The sequence below is a fragment of the Babylonia areolata genome, chromosome 12, assembly GCF_041734735.1.
Source record: "Babylonia areolata isolate BAREFJ2019XMU chromosome 12, ASM4173473v1, whole genome shotgun sequence".
Lineage (NCBI taxonomy): Eukaryota > Metazoa > Mollusca > Gastropoda > Neogastropoda > Buccinidae > Babylonia > Babylonia areolata.
The window spans coordinates 8421007-8441591 of NC_134887.1; the positions used below are offsets into that span (position 1 = coordinate 8421007).

At 44.8% G+C, this 20585-nt stretch overlaps 1 protein-coding gene across 1 annotated transcript in view; it reads right to left on the minus strand.

The window, feature by feature from the left end:
* LOC143288371 (ATP-binding cassette sub-family C member 9-like) overlaps positions 1–20585 on the minus strand; it is a 91716-nt gene that overhangs the window by 45399 nt on the left and 25732 nt on the right. Inside the window, exons 8-16 of the mRNA XM_076596771.1 lie at positions 19161–19310; positions 12905–13060; positions 11808–11942; positions 11268–11430; positions 9041–9081; positions 7278–7553; positions 6627–6919; positions 3605–3804; positions 906–1011 (exon numbers count right to left, since the gene is read on the minus strand). Coding sequence (XP_076452886.1) covers positions 906–1011; positions 3605–3804; positions 6627–6919; positions 7278–7553; positions 9041–9081; positions 11268–11430; positions 11808–11942; positions 12905–13060; positions 19161–19310 — 1520 coding nt within the window. The remainder of the gene's footprint in view (positions 1–905; positions 1012–3604; positions 3805–6626; positions 6920–7277; positions 7554–9040; positions 9082–11267; positions 11431–11807; positions 11943–12904; positions 13061–19160; positions 19311–20585) is intronic.

Here is a 20585-nt window from a genome sequence, read left to right on the forward strand (position 1 = left end):
CTTATGTCGCCATGGGTTCTTTTTCAGTGCACCAAGTGCGTGCTGAACACGGGACTTCGGTTTATCGTCTCATCCGAACGACCAGACACTCAGTTTGATTTTCCAGTCAAACTTGGGAGAAAGGGCGAGACCGGGATTTGAACCCAAACCCTCAATGAAAATGCCTTGGCAAATAAGCATCTTAGACATTCTGCCAACTTCCTGCTGAAAGCACTTCTACAGAACACACTTCTCCTTCTTCTTCATTCATGGGCTGCAACTCCCACGTTCACTCGTATAATGTTGTACACAAGTGAGCTTTTATGTGTACGACCATTTTTACTCCGCCATGTAGGCAGCCATACCCTGTTTTCAGGGATGTGCCTGCTGGGTATGTTCTTGTTTCCATAACCCATCGAACGCTGATATGGATTACAGGATCTTTAACGTACATAACGTATATTTTTATATATTATAATTATTATTTATTTATTTATTTACTTATTTATGTACGCTTATCTATTATTTATTCACCTTTTCTCAAGGCCTGACTAAGCGCGTTGGGTTACGCTGCTGGTCAGGCATCTGCTTGGCAGATGTGGTGTAGCGTACATGGATTTGTCCGAATGCAGCGACGCCTCCTTGAGCTACTGAAACTGAACTGAAACTAACGTGCATATTTGATCTTCTGCTTGCGTATATATACCAAGGGGCTTCAGGTACTAGAAGGTCTACACATATGTTGACCTGGGAGATCGGAAAAATCTCCACCCTTTACCCACCAGGTGCCGTTACTAAGATTCAAACCCGGGACCCTCAGCTTGAAAGTCCAACGCTTTCAGCACTCGACTGTTGTGCCAGTCGAGTACATCGGCTGTTGTGCCAGTCGAGTACAACACAATCCACACGCGCTGCAACTCACTCACCTGGCCCATTCCACAAAGCCGCTGACCTTGACCATCTCCCCCAACATGGCTGCCAGCAACGATGACTTCCCCATGCCCACCTGCCCCACCACCATCGTCAGTTTACCTGGTGGGGAAAAAACAAACAAACAAACACACAAAATCTTAATCTTTCACTTTGCATGTAAAAGGATGTTGTTGTTGTTGTTGTTTTCCTAATATTGTGTTTCATCTAACATACTTAGCATGACCCACTGGTGCAGACACCAACAGGGGTCTGATTCCTATCCTATGCCAAATACTACTCCAACCAAGTAGAAAAACTGAAAGTAACTCCGGCTAATAATAATAATACTAATAATTAGTATTTATATAGCGCTGAATCTTGTGCAGAGACAAATCAAAGCGCTTTCACACGTCAGTCAGTCACACGCATGCATAACTCTAGAGTGAAAAAACTGAAAAAACAACGAAAGGGGCAGTGAAGGGAGGCTATCTTGGGAAGAGGCGGGTTTTAAGGCCAGACTTGAAAGAGCTGAGTGTGGAGACATGATGAAGCCAAACAGGGGGGGGGGGGGGCTCATTCCAAATGCAAGGTCCAACAGACAGAGAAAGAGTGGCGGCCGACAGTGGAGTGTGTTGAATCTGGGTATGCATTAGTACATTACCTCCCATTTACCTCATTCCTGGTGATCAATAGTTCCCTGCTGACTGAGTGTGCCGAAACAGCAGCAGACAAAACCAAGTTTTGCTGTGTATGAGGGACTACCTTCCTTCATCATTAACCCTTTCACTGCTAAGCTCGTATTTATGCACAGGCGTGGTAGAGGAACCACATCACTGAAAGGTGACCGTTCCTTGGTCTGTTATCCATGAACCTACTGCTGTTAATGTTCGGTGGCAGGATAGGCCATAGTTTCTATACATTGTAGGGGGAATCCTCAGCTATTCTTAGCCACTGTCTTTTCTGTGTTTATACCACAAGGGAATTTTGTACTCTAAATTGACTGGCGGTGAAAGGGTTAAACTCCACCCTTTCGGTGCATGGGGAACGTACAATGACCAGTGAGGGAGTAACATTCTTGTACAAGTGCAGACAACAAAGCAGCAGGGAAAAAAACGAGAGAGAGAGAGAGAGAGAGAGAGACAAAATGATTGTACATGCTTGTGCAGATGGTGGGAGTTTGGACAAGCGATGAAAATCTCTGCCACTCTGAAAACTGGTCTTTACTTTTGGGGGAAACTGGTCTTTATCTGTGAGGGAAATGGGTCTCTGCCTGCAGGAAAACTGGTCTTTACCTTTGGGGAAACTTATCTTTACCTGCTGGGAAACCGTTTTTCACCTGCGAGGAAAACAGGTCTTTACCTGCTTGAAGCTGGTCTCTACCTGCTGGGAACTGGTCTTTAGCTGTGAGAAACTGGTCTCAATCTGCATGAAAACTGGCCTTTACCTACAGGAAAACTGGTCTCTACCTGCAGGGAAACTTATCTTTACCTGCAGGGAAATTGGTCTTTACCTGCAAGAAAAACTGATGTTTATGTGCGGGGAAACTGGTAGTTACCTGCGGGGAAACTGGCCTCAACCTGCATGAAAACTGGTCTTTACCTGCAGGTAAACTGATCTTTTCCTACAGGGAAACTGGTCTCTATCTGCATGAAAACTGGTCTCTACCTGCAGGGAAACTTATCTTTACCTGCAGGGAAATTGGTCTTTACCTGCAAGGAAAACTGATCTTTATGTGCAGGAAAGCTGGGGGTTTTTTGGGGGGGTTTTTTGCTGCCCCATCATCTGCACCGTTTCAGTGGTATTACTCCCACGCCGCTCATTAAGTTTCCCCCATACACGGCCACACCCGGGTTCGTCCGTCACAGCTCCAGCGTCGCCAGTCTGCAGGGAACCATCTATGTTAGGTCGCCAGGAGGCCACACACCAGAGGAGACCCTGCACTGCTGCTGAGTCACTTCGGTGGTGTTCAGTGGTGCCTGTTCTTATTTAACATACTTAGGACACCACCTACTAAGCCCCCTACTAACAACAATAATGGCTTAGTCGCGGAGCCAGACTAAGTGAGCGTCCCTCCCAAAGTGGAGACTGCCACCATGTCCATCAAACAACAGTCCCCCATGAATCTGCCGACACTGACAACATTGACAGGACTCACCCCAAGCACGGAAGTGGAGGGGTATCGAAACTCAGGTTACCATGAGAGCAGGGTATGAAAGGCCACAGACTTTGAGACTGTTTTGTTTATACTGATGATGATGATAATGAAGGAGGAGGAGGATGACGATGATGATGATGACCATGTTGTTATGGAGGTCCATTTTGGTTTGGGACTGCATGACAAGGCTGTACTCTACGCTTCCTGTCATAATGATATCCAGGCCTTAACCAGGCCCGAAAGATACAGACACTTGCAGTGTTGGTCAGGTAATTAGAGCAACACACCCAAAGACGCATCCTTCAAGTGGATGTCACTCAACTGTGTGGTCCCAGTCTCCCCATTTAAGCCCACAGCACACTCAACCCTGGGTAAGAGCCGGCCACGGGCCGAAAAACCCACCTCCGCTGGGATTCAAACCCACGTCCTCCCAGCCGTCAGTCCGTGACGCTAACCACTTCACCACGGTGGCTGGTGAAACTGGTATTTTACCAGCAAGGGAAACTGATCTTTACGTGTGAGAAAACTGATCTACTTGCCAGGAAACCTGTTTTTTACCTCCAGGAACTTTGACGTTGATGTCCTTCAGAGTGAGCTCCCGGGTCTCGAGGTCCCAGGTGAAGTTGCCGCTGAAGATCTCGATGACGTTGGAGGGCTCCATGAGGGCCAGGTCGTCATGCACATCGTCATCCAGATCCCCCGTGGACACCCCGCTGTGGTGACGCCTGCGCTTGTACTCCCCGTGACCCTCACTGGAGCTGAAACCACGCAGGAACAGTTCCAGTTTCTTCAAGGAAGGCGTCACACTCAATACTCGCTTACACAGTATCTCTGGCAGATATGCCTGACCAGCAGGATAACCCAACAGGTCAGGAACAGTTCCCGTTTCTACAAGATGTCAGACCCAATACTCGCTGCACCGTCTCTTAGGAAGATACACCTGACCAGCAGCATAACCCTACAGGTCAGGAACATTTTCAGTTTCTCAAGGAGACATCACTCCATACTCACTACACTGTATTTTAAGCAGATGCCTGACCAGCAGCATCACCAAACACACCCTTGAGTCAGCCCTTGAGTGCAGGCATATTGATTGATTGATGTGGATACTTCTATAGCGCCTATCCTCGGTCAGAGACCAAGCTCTAAGCGCTTTACATACACGGGGACATTTGCACCACAGGCTGCCTACCTGGGTAGAGCCGACTGACGGCTGCCACTGGGCGCTCATCATTCGTTTCCTGTGTCATTCAATCAGATTTCAGACGCACACACATACACACTCAGACAGACATGTAACATTTTACGTGTATGACCGTTTGTTTGTTTTTTATTTACCCCGCCATGCAGGCAGCCATACTCCATTTTCGGGGGTGTGCATGCTGGGTATATTCTTGTTTCCATAACCCACCGAACGCTGACATGGATTACAGGATCTTTAATGTGCGTATTTGATCTTCTGCGTGCGCATACACATGAAGGGGGTTCAGGCACTAGCAGGTCTGCACATATGTTGACCTGGGAGATCGGAAAAATCTCCACCCTTTACCCACCAGGTGCACCGAGATTCGAACCCAGGACCCTCAGATTGAAAGTCCAACGCTGTAACCATTCGGCTATTGCACCCATATATATTTATGTACCTATCAGTGTGGATTTCTTCTACAGAATTTTGCCAGAGGACAACACTTATGCTACCATGTGTTCTTTTTCAGTGCTCCTCATGGGACCTCGGTTTATCAGATTCAAACTCTCGACTGTTGGCCACCGTTCTTTCTCTGTCTCTGGACCTTGCAATTAGAATGAACTTTCTCTTTCGCTTCATCAAGTCTCCACACTCAGCTCTTTCAAGTCTGGCCTTAAAACCCACCTCTTCCCAAAATAGCCTCCCTTGCCTGCCCTTCCTTGTCTTTAGTTTCTATAGGATTAGAGTTATGCGTGCGTGAGAATGACTGGTGCAAAAGCGCTTAGATTTGTCTATGCACAAGATTCAGCGCTATATTTTCTGCCACGGTACCTCAATACACAATATTTGTATTTGTATTTCTCTTTTTATCACAACAGATTTCTCAGTGTGAAATTCAGGCTGCTCTCCCCAGGGAGAGCGCATCGCTACATTACAGCGCCACCCTTTTTTCTTTTTTTTTTGTATTTTTTCCTGTGTGCAGCTTTTTTATTTGTTTTTCCTACTGAAGTGGATTTTTCTACAGAATTTTGCCAGAAACAACCCTTTTGTTGCCGTGGGTTCTTTTACATGTGCTAAGTGCATGCTGCAAACGGGACCTCGGTTTATCATCTCATCTGAATGACTAGCGTCCAGACCACCATCAAGGTCTAGTGGAGGGGGAGAAAATATCGGCAGCTGAACCGTGATTCGAACCAGCGCGCTCAGATTCTCTCGCTTCCTAGGCGGACGCATTACCTCCAGGCCATCACTCCACTGTCGAATACACACACACACACCTACACAAACTATAGAGCAATATGCGCTTTACAATGACACTGAATAGATTTTCAAACATTTATACAAGTACAAATACAAACAAAAAAATTAAACAACTGCTGAATTACTATCACTTTATCTGTAATATAAGGGCACACACATGCAATCCCATCCGTACACACCCACATGCACACACACACACATACATATTGAACACCCGCACACACACTTTACTGATCCTGCCTCGGTGCCTCAAAAAAACACGCACAAAAAACAACCAGAAACAAAAGAAAGAAAATGTTAGATATTAATGATGGTTTGTGGGTTGGAGTTAAAGTGGGAAATTTGTGTGTGCGGGTGTATTCATGTGTTTTTAGTATGCATACGTCATTGTATTTTTCATTGTAAATGTCTAGGGCTTTTGTATCATTAGAAGGGGGGTACCAAATGTCATTTTATTGACTCACTTGTGTAAACTAAACAAAGTGAGTCTATGTTTTAACCTAGTGTTCGGTTGTCTGTGTGTGTGTGTGTGTGTGTGTGTGTGTCTGTGTGTCCGTGGTAAACTTTAACATTGACATTTTCTCTGCAAATACTTTGTCAGTTGACACCAAATTAGCCATAAAAATAGGAAAAATTCAGTTCTTTCCAGTCATCTTGTTTAAAACAATATTGTACCTCTGGGATGGGCACAAAAAAATAAAAAATGAAGCCTAATTATATGCAAACTGCATTTACTGTTATATTTGTATTTTTTGTATTCTCTAAACTTGGCACTTTGATCTGATATTCTGACCCAACAACAAGAGCAGTCATTATTATCATTTTTTGTTCAAACAGGAACTTCTTTTGCTAAGCATGGAAATTTTATTTATTTTGCAAACGTTTTGGTGCAGAACATAAAGAAGGGAAATTACTCTGTAATTAATGTTAGGGGACTTAATTTGCTTTACACTGATCTTTTTCATCTTAAACATTACATTTTGAAATTATATTCAATACATAAAAAGCTTGGATTTTTTTTTTTTTTTTTTTAGGTGTATCACAAGTGAGTCTTGAAGGCCTTGCCTCTCTTGTTATTATTATTATTATTATCATATCATTCAAATCCATGACCTGCCTGTATACTGCCTTCACCTGAGAACAGGAGCGCTGGACTTCCTCATCAGCATGAGCGGCTTGACGTCCAGCAGCTCAGAGCTGGTGGCGTTGCGGTGCAGGCTGCCGGCCTTCAGCTCAAACACATCCAGCAGCGAGTCCCCCGAGTTCTGCCGGCTGTGAGACCGGCCCGTGGCGCCCCCACTGCTGAAGGAGATGATGCTGCTGCTGCAGCAGGAGTCGTTGTCGCCGTGGTGAGCATTGGGCCGGAGGGGCACTGTCTCAGGGCTGCTGTTCTCCGCGTCCACGCTGACCACTGTGTCGAACTTGTCCTGAAAGTGATGCCAGACACCTTTTGTACTTTCCATGCCCCCTTTTATTTTGTTCGTTTCTGTCGACTGTGAGTTATGAAAAAGATTTTTTTTTTTTTTTTAATTCTTAAAAAATCAACAGAAGAGGCAAAACCTTCACGGCTCACGTGCTAGTCACAATACCTAAAACAATATGACAATACTTAAAAACCAGTCCCAATACTCATCACATGCATCAGAATGTGCAAATAACAGACATCTAAAATCACAATACTTAAAATCAATCTCAACCCCAGCCCCCCCTTCCCACACAACACCTCAACAACACACACACACACAGAACACTTAAAACCAATCACAACACACCCAGTACACCCACCTCCATCAGACCAGTCGACTTCTCGGAAGCGGGTTCAGGGACGACGATGGTGGTGAAGCGACGGTTGGCCATGGAGGCTGAGGGGTGGCGCGACACCTCCTCCGCCAGCAGCAGCGGCATCAGGCGCCGGCCGCTGACCGTGGCGTTGGCCACGGCGGCCGAGACGAGGCTCAGCAGCTGCAGGGGACCGGACAGCAGGTTGAACAGTGCCAGGATGGTCAGTGCCACGCCCGCCGTCAGCGGCTGGGAGTTCAGCATGGGGTGCAGCACGAACGTCTGTGAAGGGGAAGAGTAGGATTTTTAGTGATAAATCACAGTGTGAAATTTTATACGTCAGCATGGGGTGCAGCACGAAAGTCTGTTGGGGAGAGTTTTTAGTGATTAATCACAGTGTGATATTTTATGTGTCAGCATGGGGTGCAGCACGAACGTCTGTTGGGGGAAGAGTGGGATTTTTAGTGATAAATCACAGTGTGAAATTTTATACGTCAGCATAGGGTGCAGCACGAAAGTCTGTTGGGGAGAGTGGGGTTTTAGTGATTAATTACAGTGTGATATTTTGTGCATCAGCATGGGGTGCAGCACAAACATCTATTGGGGGGAGAGGGGTTTTTAGTGATTAATTATAGTATATTTTGTGTGTCAGCATGGGGTGCAGCACGAACGTCTGTTGGGGGGGGGAGAGTGGGATTTTTAGTGATTAATTATAGTATATTTTGTGTGTCAGCATGGGGTGCAGCACAAACGTCTGTTGGGGGGAGAGGGGTTTTTAGTGATTAATTATAGTATATTTTGTGCGTTTGGTGATTATATGTTCTCAGTTATTAATTACTGTATAGTTTATGCATCAGCATGGGGTGCAGCACAAATGTCTGTTGGGGGGGAGAGGGGGATTTTTTGTGATTAATTACACTATATTTTGTCTTTCGGATGAGACGATAAACCGAGGCCCCGTGTGCAGCACGCACTTGGCACAATGAAAAATAACCCAAGGCAACGAGAATGTTGTCCTCTGGCAAAATTATGTAAAAAGAAATCCACTCTGATAGGTACACAAATATATAAGCATGCGCTCGAGGCCTGACAAGCGTGTTGGGTTATGCTGCTGTCAGGCATCTGCCTACTGAAGCAGATGTGGTGTAGCGCATATGGATTTGTCCGAATGTAGTGAAGCCTCCTTGAGAAACTGAAATATATTTGTGCATAAACATGGGGAGCAGCATGAAATCCTGTGGGGAGGGAGAGAGGGATTCCAGTGATTAATTACAGTGTAATCATTTATGCGTTTCTTCTTACAAACAATTTTTTTTCAGTGAAAGGTTACAAATTTTTAATTGCTTACTTACATGTGTACACACAAATTTAGATATCCATACGTTCACAAATGCATGAGCAATGCACACACCCGCACACACAAATGTAGATATGCATATTCACACACATGTACACACACAAATACAGATATGCATACAAACATATGTGTATACACAATTACAGACATGCATTCATACACACATGTGTACACACAAATGTAGATATGCATATACATGATACACATTAGTACAGATGTGCATACATACACATGTGTACACACAAATGTAGATATGCATACAGTAGATATGCATGTACACATGATCCACATTAGTACAGATGCGCATACAAACACATGTGTACACACAAATGTAGATGTGCATATACGCATGATACACATTGGTACAGGTGCGCATGCATAGACACGTGTACACACAAACATAGATACTGACCATCATGGCACCAAGCACAGGAGCCGCCATACCAATCACACCTGTAAACAAACACACAGCTTTACTGACAATGATCTATGTCCAAATAAAAACATTAACGATTTACACACCTGTAAACAAACACACAGCTTTACTGACAATGATCTATGTCCAAATAAAAAAACATTAACAATTTACACACCTGTAAACAAACATACAGTTTTACTAACAATGATCTATGTCCAAATAAAAACATTAACAATTTACACACCTGTAAACAAACATACAGTTTTACTAACAATGATCTATGTCCAAATAAAAACATTAACGATTTACACACCTGTAAACAAACACACAGTTTTACTGACAATGATCTATGTCCAAATAAAAACATTAACGATTTACACACCTGTAAACAAACACACAGTTTTACTAACAATGATCTATGTCCAAATAAAAACATTAACAATTTACACACCTGTAAACAAACACACAGCTTTACTAACAATGATCTATGTCCAAATAAAAACATTAACGATTTACACACCTGTAAACAAACACACAGCTTTACTAACAATGATCTATGTCCAAATAAAAGCATTAATGACTAACACACCTGTAAACAAACATACAGTTTTACTAACAATGATCTATGTCCAAATAAAAACATTAACGATTTACACACCTGTAAACAAACACACAGTTTTACTAACAATGATCTATGTCCAAATAAAAACATAAACAAATTACCACCAAAAAAACCCCAAAACACTGGAGGACCTGTGACACAAAATTCAACATTAAAAAATGTATATAAGTATATGATATAATTATACAATACAAAAATGTTTGAAAAGGCTGAATGTCGCAACACCACAGTCTCTTTGCAGTTGATGTATTCTACCATATGTTTAAAACATCACCAAGGTAGTATATCACTTATATTTCCTATATTACATTGCATTAGTGTTATTCCCCTTCAGAAAGGGGCTCTGGCCTTTATTTGAATAAAACATTTTGTTTTCTTGTCAACAGGTGTTTTTTTTTGTTGTTGTTGCTGCCCCATCATCTGCGCTGTTTCAGTAGCTTTACTCCCACGCCGCTCATTTCGAATTCGCCATACATGGCCACACCCAGGTTCATCTGCTGCAGTCCCAGCATGGGCAGTGCACAGGGAACCATCATTGTTAGGTCGTCAGGAGGCCAAACACCAGAGGAGACCCTGCACTGCTGCTGAGTCACTTTGATGGAGTTCAGTGGTGCCTGTTCTGATTTGAAGTACTCAGGACACTACCTACTAAGCTCCCTACTGACAACAATAACGTCTTAGTCGTGGAGCCAGACTGAGGGAGCGTCCCCACCAGAGTGGAGACCACCACCACATCCCTACAATGACAGTCCCCCATGAGACACTGAAGACCTTGACAGGACTCACCCCATGCCAGAAGTGTAGGGGTATCGAAACTAAGGTTGAGAGTAGGGCATGAAAGGCCATGTAATTTGAGGCTTTATATATATATATAAATATATATTGATGCTAAAGAAGGAGGAGGAGTATGAAAATGATCATGACAATGCTGCTATGGATGCTACTGAGAGATACAGACACCTGCAGTGTTGGTCAGAAAATATGAACAACACACACACCCACAGACGCATCCGTGAAGTGGATGATACTCGCCTGTGTGGTCCCAGTCTTCCCATTTAAGCCGACAGCACACTCAACTCTGGGTAAGGAGCCGACTGAGGGCTTCTTCTTCTGCGTTCACTCGTATGCACACGAGTGGGCTTTTACGTGTATGACCGTTTTTACCCCGCCATGTAGGCAGCCATACTCCGTTTTCGGGGGTGTGCATACTGGGTATGTTCTTGTTTCCATAACCCACCGAACGCTGACATGGATTACAGGATCTTTAACGTGCGTATTTGATCTTCTGCTTGCATATACACACGAAGGGGGTTCAGGCACTAGCAGGTCTGCACATATGTTGACCTGGGAGATCGTAAAGATCTCCACCCTTTACCCACCAGGCACCGCGCCGTCACCGTGATTCGAACCCAGGACCCTCAGATTAACAGTCCAACGCTTTAACCACTCGGCTATTGCACCCGTCAGACTGAGGGCTGAAAAACCAACATCTGCAGGGATTCGAACCCCCCGTCCTCCCAGCCGTCAGTCCGCGACGCTAACCACTTCGCCACAGTGGGTGGTGAACAGAACATTTCGTTTCGTTGTGAAGAGTCTTACCCATCAGTCCCTTGAAACAGGAGTGGGGGATGAGGAAGCGGATCTCCTCGTCACGCGTGTGCTCCACGCTCTGGACAAAGGCGTCCTCCCAGGCCAGCAGTTTGACCACCTTGATCCCCTGGATCACTTCGTTCACCTTCTTCACACGCTTGTCAGAATGCACCTGTCACAGTCCGCATCATGACGATGTGCGGTGTACATAGTATATAGATATCCAATGGCTTGAAATGAAAACAAATATCAAGAAATCCAATGGCTTAAAATGAGAACAAAGTGATGAAGACGATGCAGGTAATACTCATAACCTTATACATACACAAGCGCACACACACACACACACACACACACACACACATATGCATGTGCTCGGGTACACAAACAAGCACATGCGCAACCATACACTCAGCAGGATCTTTTTCCAGTTTTTTGGACATACAAATGCCCAGTACATGACAGGGTCGAACACACACACACACACACACTCACACACACACACACACACACACACACACACACACACACTTACACGCTCACACTCACCAGGACTTTTTTCTGCATTTTCGACATGCAGACACCGAGGAAGTACATGACGGGGGCGCAGACAACCACAAACAGCCCCCCTATCACAGCGCTGATGCCCAGCTTCCAGTAGAGAATCGTCAGCGTGATGGACACCTGCCGAAAACCAACCGATACTTTCGTCTTCCTTCTCTTCATTGTTTTTATTTGTGTGCGTGTGTGTGTGTGCGCGCGTGCATGTGTGCATATGTGTGTGTGTGTGCGTGCGTGTATCTGTGTGTGTGTTTGGGTGTTCTTCTTTTTATTTTCTTTCTGTCCAGTCCTTGCTGTCTATCATTTTCTTATGTGTTGTTCATGCAAGCATGAATCTTTGTCGTTCATGCAAAAAATTATCTCTGAGAAAAAGAAAAAACAAAAAAAAGACAACGTAGATACAAAGGTTTCAGGCCCATGTGTGCATGACTTTTATTGACACTCTTTTCAATTAAAATATTCTATCTAGAACAAATCAATCAATATATATATATATATATATATATATATATATATATATATATATATATATATAGTAGTAGGCCTCCTTCGGTCATGGCTTACCATGGATAGAGTATATCCGACCTAATGTCTCATTGGGCTGTCTGCTTGAACCAAGCAGCGTCGCCTATGACTGTAGAGACCGATGCAAGAGAAACAGTCTCTGTCGCAGTGGTCACATGTGTAAGCTGATGCTGGTCTGTATATATATATATATATATATATATATATATATATTAACCCCTTGACTGTTGCTGACAATGGTTTTCTTCAGTGAAGGGCTGTTACCCGAGGCAAGAATGAGGTCACAGGTCAGGACAGCAGTCAACAACTTTCTTCATTCAAACTTCTTCCTCTTAGGACTGCATTACTTTTCTTTTCAGCAAAATCAGTTACACCACACAAAAGTGCACACAAGAAGTAGTAGCCCTTGCACTTCAAATTTGTGACGGACTGGATTGCCTTTTTTTTTTTTTTTACCCCTGGTTCAGCATTCAAGGCAGGGGAGTGGGGGGTGTGGGGGATGGGAGGGGGGCAGAGGGTGGAGGAGGGAGGTGGTGGTTAAAAAGCGATGACAAACCCACCTGCACGGGAACGGCCCAGATGTAGTGGATGAAGAAGAAGAAATACATGAGGAAAGTGGAGTCGACAGACATGTTGTTCATGATCTGCCCCGTGGTCAGCTTGCCGTTGCTCAGCACCAGAGAGGACAGCTTGAGGGACTTGCTGTACACCATCGCCTGTTGGGTGCAAACCAAAACGTCAATCAGTTCTTCTTCTTCTTCTGCGTTCACTCGTATGCACACGAGTGGGCTTTTACGTGTATGACCGTTTTTACCCCGCCATGTAGGCAGCCATACTCCGTTTTCGGGGGTGTGCATGCTGGGTATATTCTTGTTTCCATAACCCACCGAACGCTGACATGGATTACAGGATCTTCAACGTGCATATTTGATCTTCTTCTTGCATATACACACGAAGGGGGTTCAGGCACTAGCAGGTCTGCACATATGTTGACCTGGGAGATCGGAAAAATCTCCACCCTTTACCCACCAGGCGCCGTCACCGTGATTCGAACCCGGGACCCTCAGATTGACAGTCCAAGGCTTTAACCACTCGGCTATTGCGCCCGTCATCAATCAGTTCAAAAAGGTTAAAAACTAAGTTCCCATGCCCTGTTACAGCCCCTTTGGGGCAAATAATTCATACCCGCCGTGTCAAGGGGCTCGGCAATGGAAGGCGGGGCTGAATCCTACCCTTCCACCCGGTCCAGCCTCCCCAGACCGAAGTCAGGTAACCCATTCACACCTGGCTGGAGTGAGGAAAATCAGAGAAAGGTGTTTTTTTTTCTCCAAAGGACACAACACCATGCCGAAACAGGACTCGAACACTAACCCCTAGTGAACACTGGATCAGAAGTCCAAAACCTAAGTGGTTCTGCCACTGGCGCTTCCAGCCGTCACGTGGCCACAGTTTCAGTTTTTCAAGGCGTCAAAGCATGCAGACCGATCCATGTATGCTGTACCACATTCTGTAGTTGTACCAAAAATAGAAAATAAGATATATATTAAAACAAAAAAAAACAAAAAAAGATGCTGATGCCTTGCCTGACCTTCCCATAAACCCAAAACACTGCTCAGCCCTTGAAAGCCTATCCTCGCTTTGTGTGAAGCAATTATTTCTATTTGTATCTGTATTTCTTTTTGTCACAACAGATTTCTCTGTGTGAAATCCCCAGGGAGAGCACGTCGCTATAATTCAGCCCCACCCATTTTTTTGGGGTTTTTTCCTGCGTGCAGTTTCATTTGTTTTCCCTGTCAAAGTAGACTTTTCTATAGAATTTTGCCAGGAACAATCCTCTTGTTGCCGTGGGTTCTTTTACATGCGCTAAGTGCATGCTGCACACAGGACCTCGGTTTATCGTCTCATCCGAATGACTAGCTTCCAGACCACCACTCAAGGTCTAGTGGAGGGGGAGAAAATATCGGCGGCCGAGCCGTGATCTGAACCAGCGCGCTCAGATTTTCTCGCATCCTAAGTGGACGCGTTACCTGTAGGCCATCACTCCACATTACATTAAAAAATGAAACAAAATAAATCAGTTAGTAAATAAATTAAGATAAAGTAACGTGAAATATACTTAGAAGGCAAATCATTGGGGGAAAAAAATAGAAGAAAAAAGAAGGGTCATACTCAGCATACCGCGTGCACCCACACGCACCATCACACAAACATGAAAATGTACACTCATGCAAAAATACACACACACACACTCACATATACGCACAGAGTTCTTGAATTACAATCTTTATAATAATAAATCATTTAAATGTCATTCATACAGCACCCAGTCTTGTGTGAACACAAATCAAATAGTTGACACTAAATAACACACTGAACCAAAGGGATGAAGGACAGAATTTGCATCTACATGTACTGATGTAGACAGAGAGCCAGAGAAACTATGGACAGAAGAAAGGAGGGTAAGGAGGAACGATTTTTGAAAGAGGTAGGTTTTATCTTTTATCACTTTTTGGTTATAGCCCAACTGACCACGGAGGGACATACCTGGGCTGAAAAAAACTATAAATGTTATTCCTGTAGAACTTGAAAGAAAAGCTGAACACACACACACACACAAACACAATAGCAATCACACCCATATAACATAACCCCAGACATGCCTCTGACATTGACAATTCTGTCAATTTGTCACCAGACGATTAAACAAAACTAACCTGAAAACAAACAGAATTATAAAGAATAAACAAAGTTATATAACAGGCATGCAACCCCCACCCCACCCCCACCCCCCAGAATTGCTAAAGAGCACCTCAAACATCCTGAGCACAAACACATAAAAAAAAAAAAGCAACACAGTATGAGTGCCCAGTTGTCAGGTCCAGAGAAAGACCCAGAATATTCAACATATACAGGTGAACGGACCAGCAAGGCAAGAAAATAAAGGAGGAACAGACAACGAAAAGAAAAGGGAAAAGTCAGCGATAAAGAAAGCGACAGAAAGGTGAAAATTTCTAGCACAGAATTTCTGGAATGTGAGGCATACTGTTTTATGCTGAAAGTACCTCTAACATATTTCATCTTGTAGTGTTCCCTAAAACGTTTTGTATCTACAAATGCAGATTGGGTAAATCCAAACCTATTATTCAAGCCTACAAGAAGGAACTTAAAAAAACAACAACAACATAAAATGGAAAAAAATATCAACACTGTCTACAACTGAGATTAGAAATGACTTTGAAAGAAAGTGTATCAATTATTCAGTGTTGAGCGAACAACCTTAAAAAAGCAAATATCAAATAAGAATAAAAAATGTGACTGTGTACATCCATATGAAATAACTGATGCACGGTTGTTGATACATTCTTATACCTCTGCTTATATATTCAAAGTGTTACAAAATGCCCTGTTAGGTGTTGGTTTTTGTTGGGTTTTTTTTTTATCTTCCTCCAATCAATATTGTGCTGCTTTTCGTTTGTTCTTTGTTTTCTTTTGGTTTATTGTTGTTGTTTTTATATTTCTTTGTTTCTTTTTTCTTTTTTCTAGAGGTCTTGATATAGGCAAGTATCATTGTTCTTTGCAAATGTAAGTTCCCCCGACATCACCATGGGGGGATCAAACAACAAACCAATCAATCAACCATGAACAAAACTTACTGCATATGATCGCCTGTGCCAAAGACATCAAGATAAATCAATCAATAATCAAATTTGTGGAATAATGATATCAATAAATTGTTTTCAAACAAACAATTCATGACAAACCAAATCAAGCATACAGAGAGGAAAAAAAAAAGAAGAAATAAAACCAAGAAAAAGAAATAACAAAGACAAGAAATTAATAAATGATACTATATCTAAAAAACAATTAACTTCTGTTAAGAAATAAAGAAACAAACACATCCTTTAAAAGCTGATAAACAAACAAACAAACAAACAAACAAAAAACATGATGACAATTACAACCTTAAGACTTTTCTTTCAATCGGCAGCCACTAATCTTTTTTTTAAAACAAAGTTGTGCAAAAAACTCTCTCTCTTTCTCTCTCTTTCTCTCTTTCCATGTTTCTCTTTTGTCTGTATATCCATGTCTCTGCCTGTCTGTCTCTCTCTCTTTATCTCTCTCTCCCTGCCCATGTCTGTCTGTTTGTCTATCTCTCTCCCTGCTTGTTCATCTGTCTGTCTGTCTGTCTGTCTTTTTTTCTCTCTCTCTCTCTCCCTGCTTGTTCATCTCTCTCTCTCTCTCTCTTTCTCTCTCTATCTCCCTGCTTGTCTGTCTGTCCATCTATCTCTCTCTCCCTGCTTGTTCATCTGTCTGTCTCTCTCTCTCTCTCTCTTTCTCTCTCTTTCCCTGCTTGTCTGTATGTCCCTCTGTCTCTCTCTCCCCGCTTGTCTGTCTCTGTCTGTCTCTCTCTCTCCCTGCTTGCCTGTCTGTCTGTCTCTGTCTGTCTCTCTCCTGCTTGCCTGTCTGTCTGTCTCTCTCCCTGCTTGCCTGTCTGTCTGTCTCTGTCTGTCTCTCTCCTGCTTGCCTGTCTGTCTCTGTCTCTCTCTCTCCTGCTTGCCTGTCTGTCTGTCTCTGTCTGTCTCTCTCCTGCTTGCCTGTCTGTCTCTCTCTCTCCCTGCTTGCCTGTCTGTCTCTGTCTCTCTCCTGTTTGCCTGTCTGTCTCTCTCTCTCCCTGCTTGCCTGTCTGTCTCTGTCTCTCTCCTGTTTGCCTGTCTGTCTCTCTCCTGCTTGCCTGTCTGTCTGTCTGTCTCTGTCTGTCTCTCTCCTGCTTGCCTGTCTGTCTGTCTGTCTCTGTCTGTCTCTCTCCTGTTTGCCTGTCTGTCTCTCCGTGCTTGCCTGTCTGTCTGTCTGTCTCTCTCCTGCTTGCCTGTCTGTCTCTGTCCTGCTTGCCTGTCTGTCTCTGTCTCTCTCCTGTTTGCCTGTCTGTCTCTGTCTCTCTCCTGCTTGCCTGTCTGTCTGTCTGTCTCTCTCCTGCTTGTCTGTCTGTCTCTGTCTCTCTCCCTCCCTGCTTGCCTGTCTGTCTCTGTCTCTCTCTCTCCTGCTTGCCTGTCTGTCTCTCTCTCTCCTGCTTGCCTGTCTGTCTCTGTCTCTCCCTCTCCTGCTTGCCTGTCTGTCTCTCTCTCTCTCTCTCCTGCTTGTCTGTCTGTCTCTGTCTCTCTCCTGTTTGTCTGTCTGTCTCTGTCTCTCTCCCTCCCTGCTTGCCTGTCTGTCTCTGTCTCTCTCTCTCCTGCTTGTCTGTCTCTCTCTCCTGCTTGCCTGTCTGTCTCTCTCTCTCCTGCTTGCCTGTCTGTCTCTGTCTCTCTCTCTCCTGCTTGCCTGTCTGTCTCTGTCTCTCCCTCTCCTGCTTGCCTGTCTGTCTCTGTCTCTCTCTCCTGCTTGTCTGTCTCTCTCTCCTGCTTGCCTGTCTCTGTCTCTCTCTCCTGCTTGCCTGTCTGTCTCTGTCTCTCTCTCCTGCTTGCCTGTCTGTCTGTCTCTGTCTCTCTCTCTCCTGCTTGTCTGTCTCTCTCTCCTGCTTGCCTGTCTGTCTCTGTCTCTCTCTCCCTGCTTGCCTGTCTCTCTCTCTCCCTGCTTGCCTGTCTGTCTCTGTCTCTCTCCTGTCTGTCTCTGTCTCTCTCCTGTTTGCCTGTCTGTCTCTCTCCTGCTTGCCTGTCTGTCTGTCTCTCTCCCTGCTTGCCTGTCTGTCTCTCTCTCTCCCTGCTTGCCTGTCTGTCTGTCTCTCTCTCCCTGCTTGCCTGTCTGTCTCTGTCTCTCTCCCTGCTTGCCTGTCTGTCTCTCTCCTGCTTGCCTGTCTGTCTGTCTCTCTCTCTCTCCCTGCTTGCCTGTCTGTCTCTCTCTCTCCCTGCTTGCCTGTCTGTCTCTCTCTCTCCCTGCTTGCCTGTCTCTCTCTCTCTCTCCCTGCTTGCCTGTCTGTCTCTGTCTCTCTCCCTGCTTGCCTGTCTGTCTCTCTCCTGCTTGCCTGTCTGTCTGTCTCTCTCTCTCTCCCTGCTTGCCTGTCTGTCTCTCTCTCTCCCTGCTTGCCTGTCTGTCTCTCTCTCTCCCTGCTTGCCTGTCTCTCTCTCTCTCTCCCTGCTTGCCTGTCTGTCTCTGTCTCTCTCCCTGCTTGCCTGTCTGTCTCTCTCTCTCCCTGCTTGCCTGTCTCTCTCTCTCTCTCCCTGCTTGCCTGTCTGTCTCTGTCTCTCTCCCTGCTTGCCTGTCTGTCTCTCTCCTGCTTGCCTGTCTGTCTCTCTCTCTCCCTGCTTGCCTGTCTGTCTCTGTCTCTCTCCCTGCTTGCCTGTCTGTCTCTGTCTCTCTCCCTGCTTGCCTGTCTGTCTCTCTCCTGCTTGCCTGTCTGTCTGTCTCTCTCTCTCTCCCTGCTTGCCTGTCTGTCTCTCTCTCTCCCTGCTTGCCTGTCTGTCTCTCTCTCTCCCTGCTTGCCTGTCTCTCTCTCTCTCTCCCTGCTTGCCTGTCTGTCTCTGTCTCTCTCCCTGCTTGCCTGTCTGTCTCTCTCCTGCTTGCCTGTCTGTCTCTCTCTCTCCCTGCTTGCCTGTCTGTCTCTCTCTCTCCCTGCTTGCCTGTCTCTCTCTCTCTGCTTGCCTGTCTGTCTCTGTCTCTCTCCCTGCTTGCCTGTCTGTCTCTCTCTCTCCCTGTTTGCCTGTCTGTCTCTGTCTGTCTCTCTCCTGCTTGCCTGTCTCTCTCTCTCTCTCTCTCCCTGCTTGCCTGTCTGTCTGTCTCTCTCCTGTCTGTCTCTGTCTCTCCCTGCTTGCCTGTCTGTCTCTGTCTGTCTCTCCTGCTTGTCTGTCTGTCTCTCACCCACACACCCCTCCCTGCCAGCTGTACCTGGATAGCTGAGCGGAGACGCACACCTTCCCTGATGACCAGGAAGTGGTGGTTCTGCAGAAAGGTGTTCTGCAGCACTGCCGCCAGAAACAGCAGCACCGACAGCGTGTAGCCGTTCCAGAAAAACTGGTCCACAGTCACCACCGGATTCTGTGGAAAACAATTGTGTTTTTTAGTGTGTGTGATTTTTGGGGGGGTTTTTTGGTTTTTTTGTTTTGATTTTTTTGGTGCTAAACTCATTGACTACTACTGAAAAGAATGCTCGTCAGTGAAAGGTTGACGCCTCACTGATTCAAGACAGAGCTTACAGGTTAGGATGTCAGTCACCCTTAACTGCTGCTGACAAGTAATCTCGTCAGTGAAAGGCTGTCACCTGATAGAAGATAGAGCTTAACTCACTCCGGACGATGGAACGCTATAGCATTCCTGACATAAGGTAGCATTCCGGAGGACGGAATGCTATTGCAGTTTCAACAATTAAAATTTTTTTCCATGTTTTCTTCATGGGGTAGCATAACAATAGCAGCTACACGGGGCATTGCGAACGTGTCAAGGGTCGAATGGAAAGTTTCTTCATGAGATTCCGTAACAACACACTCCACAGTAAGCCAGCAAGTTCAGGACCCCACACGACAAGCTAATCTGCATATGTATTGAAAATGGCATGGCAGGCAATACTGGTGGAAATTTTTGGAGCAAACTAGATCACGACAGAGGCTTTCACCGCTGCTGACGTGATTGAAATGCTTCAAACTGAAGGTTTTGACATCGATAAGGATGATGAAGATGTTGAATAAAAAGTATCTGCAGTGAAGAGAGCTACCAGCAAGAACTTACTGACAGTGACTCAGCTTCTGAGGGCAGTGAAGAGGGAGGGGGGGTGGGAGTCCACACGATGTGAGGATAGGGGTCAGTGGGTCAAGTACAGTGAGTTTCATTTAGTTACTTTACGCTTTGTACTTTTTGTGATTTTTTTCCCAACCCTAACAAATGGGTTGTCTGAAGGGAAAAGCAAGGGAGAAAACTATTCATCCGCAGTGAGTTCAAAGTCACCATTCTCTACTGACTTCTTCTTCCAGGGACTATAGATAACCTTTGTTAAGGAAAATCATTTACATCATTGATAAGTAAACAAAGAGTAGAAACTGAGGTTAAAACTGACGTCACACTGATCTCATTTAACCCAAAGTTCAACAGTCAAAGGGTTAAATCAAAATTGAAAAGTCAGCACCTCTGTGTCCACAGAAATATTATCAATTTATCAATCTTTCATAAATTGTTTATTCTCTGCCATCATACGAAGCTGGATCCTTCACAAAGTGAACAGATCTTGCAGTAACATGCACAGTAACTGAATGCTAATCAAGACTTTTATGAGAAAACACCTTTTAATGACAATTAATCATGACAATCAAGTGTTCATCC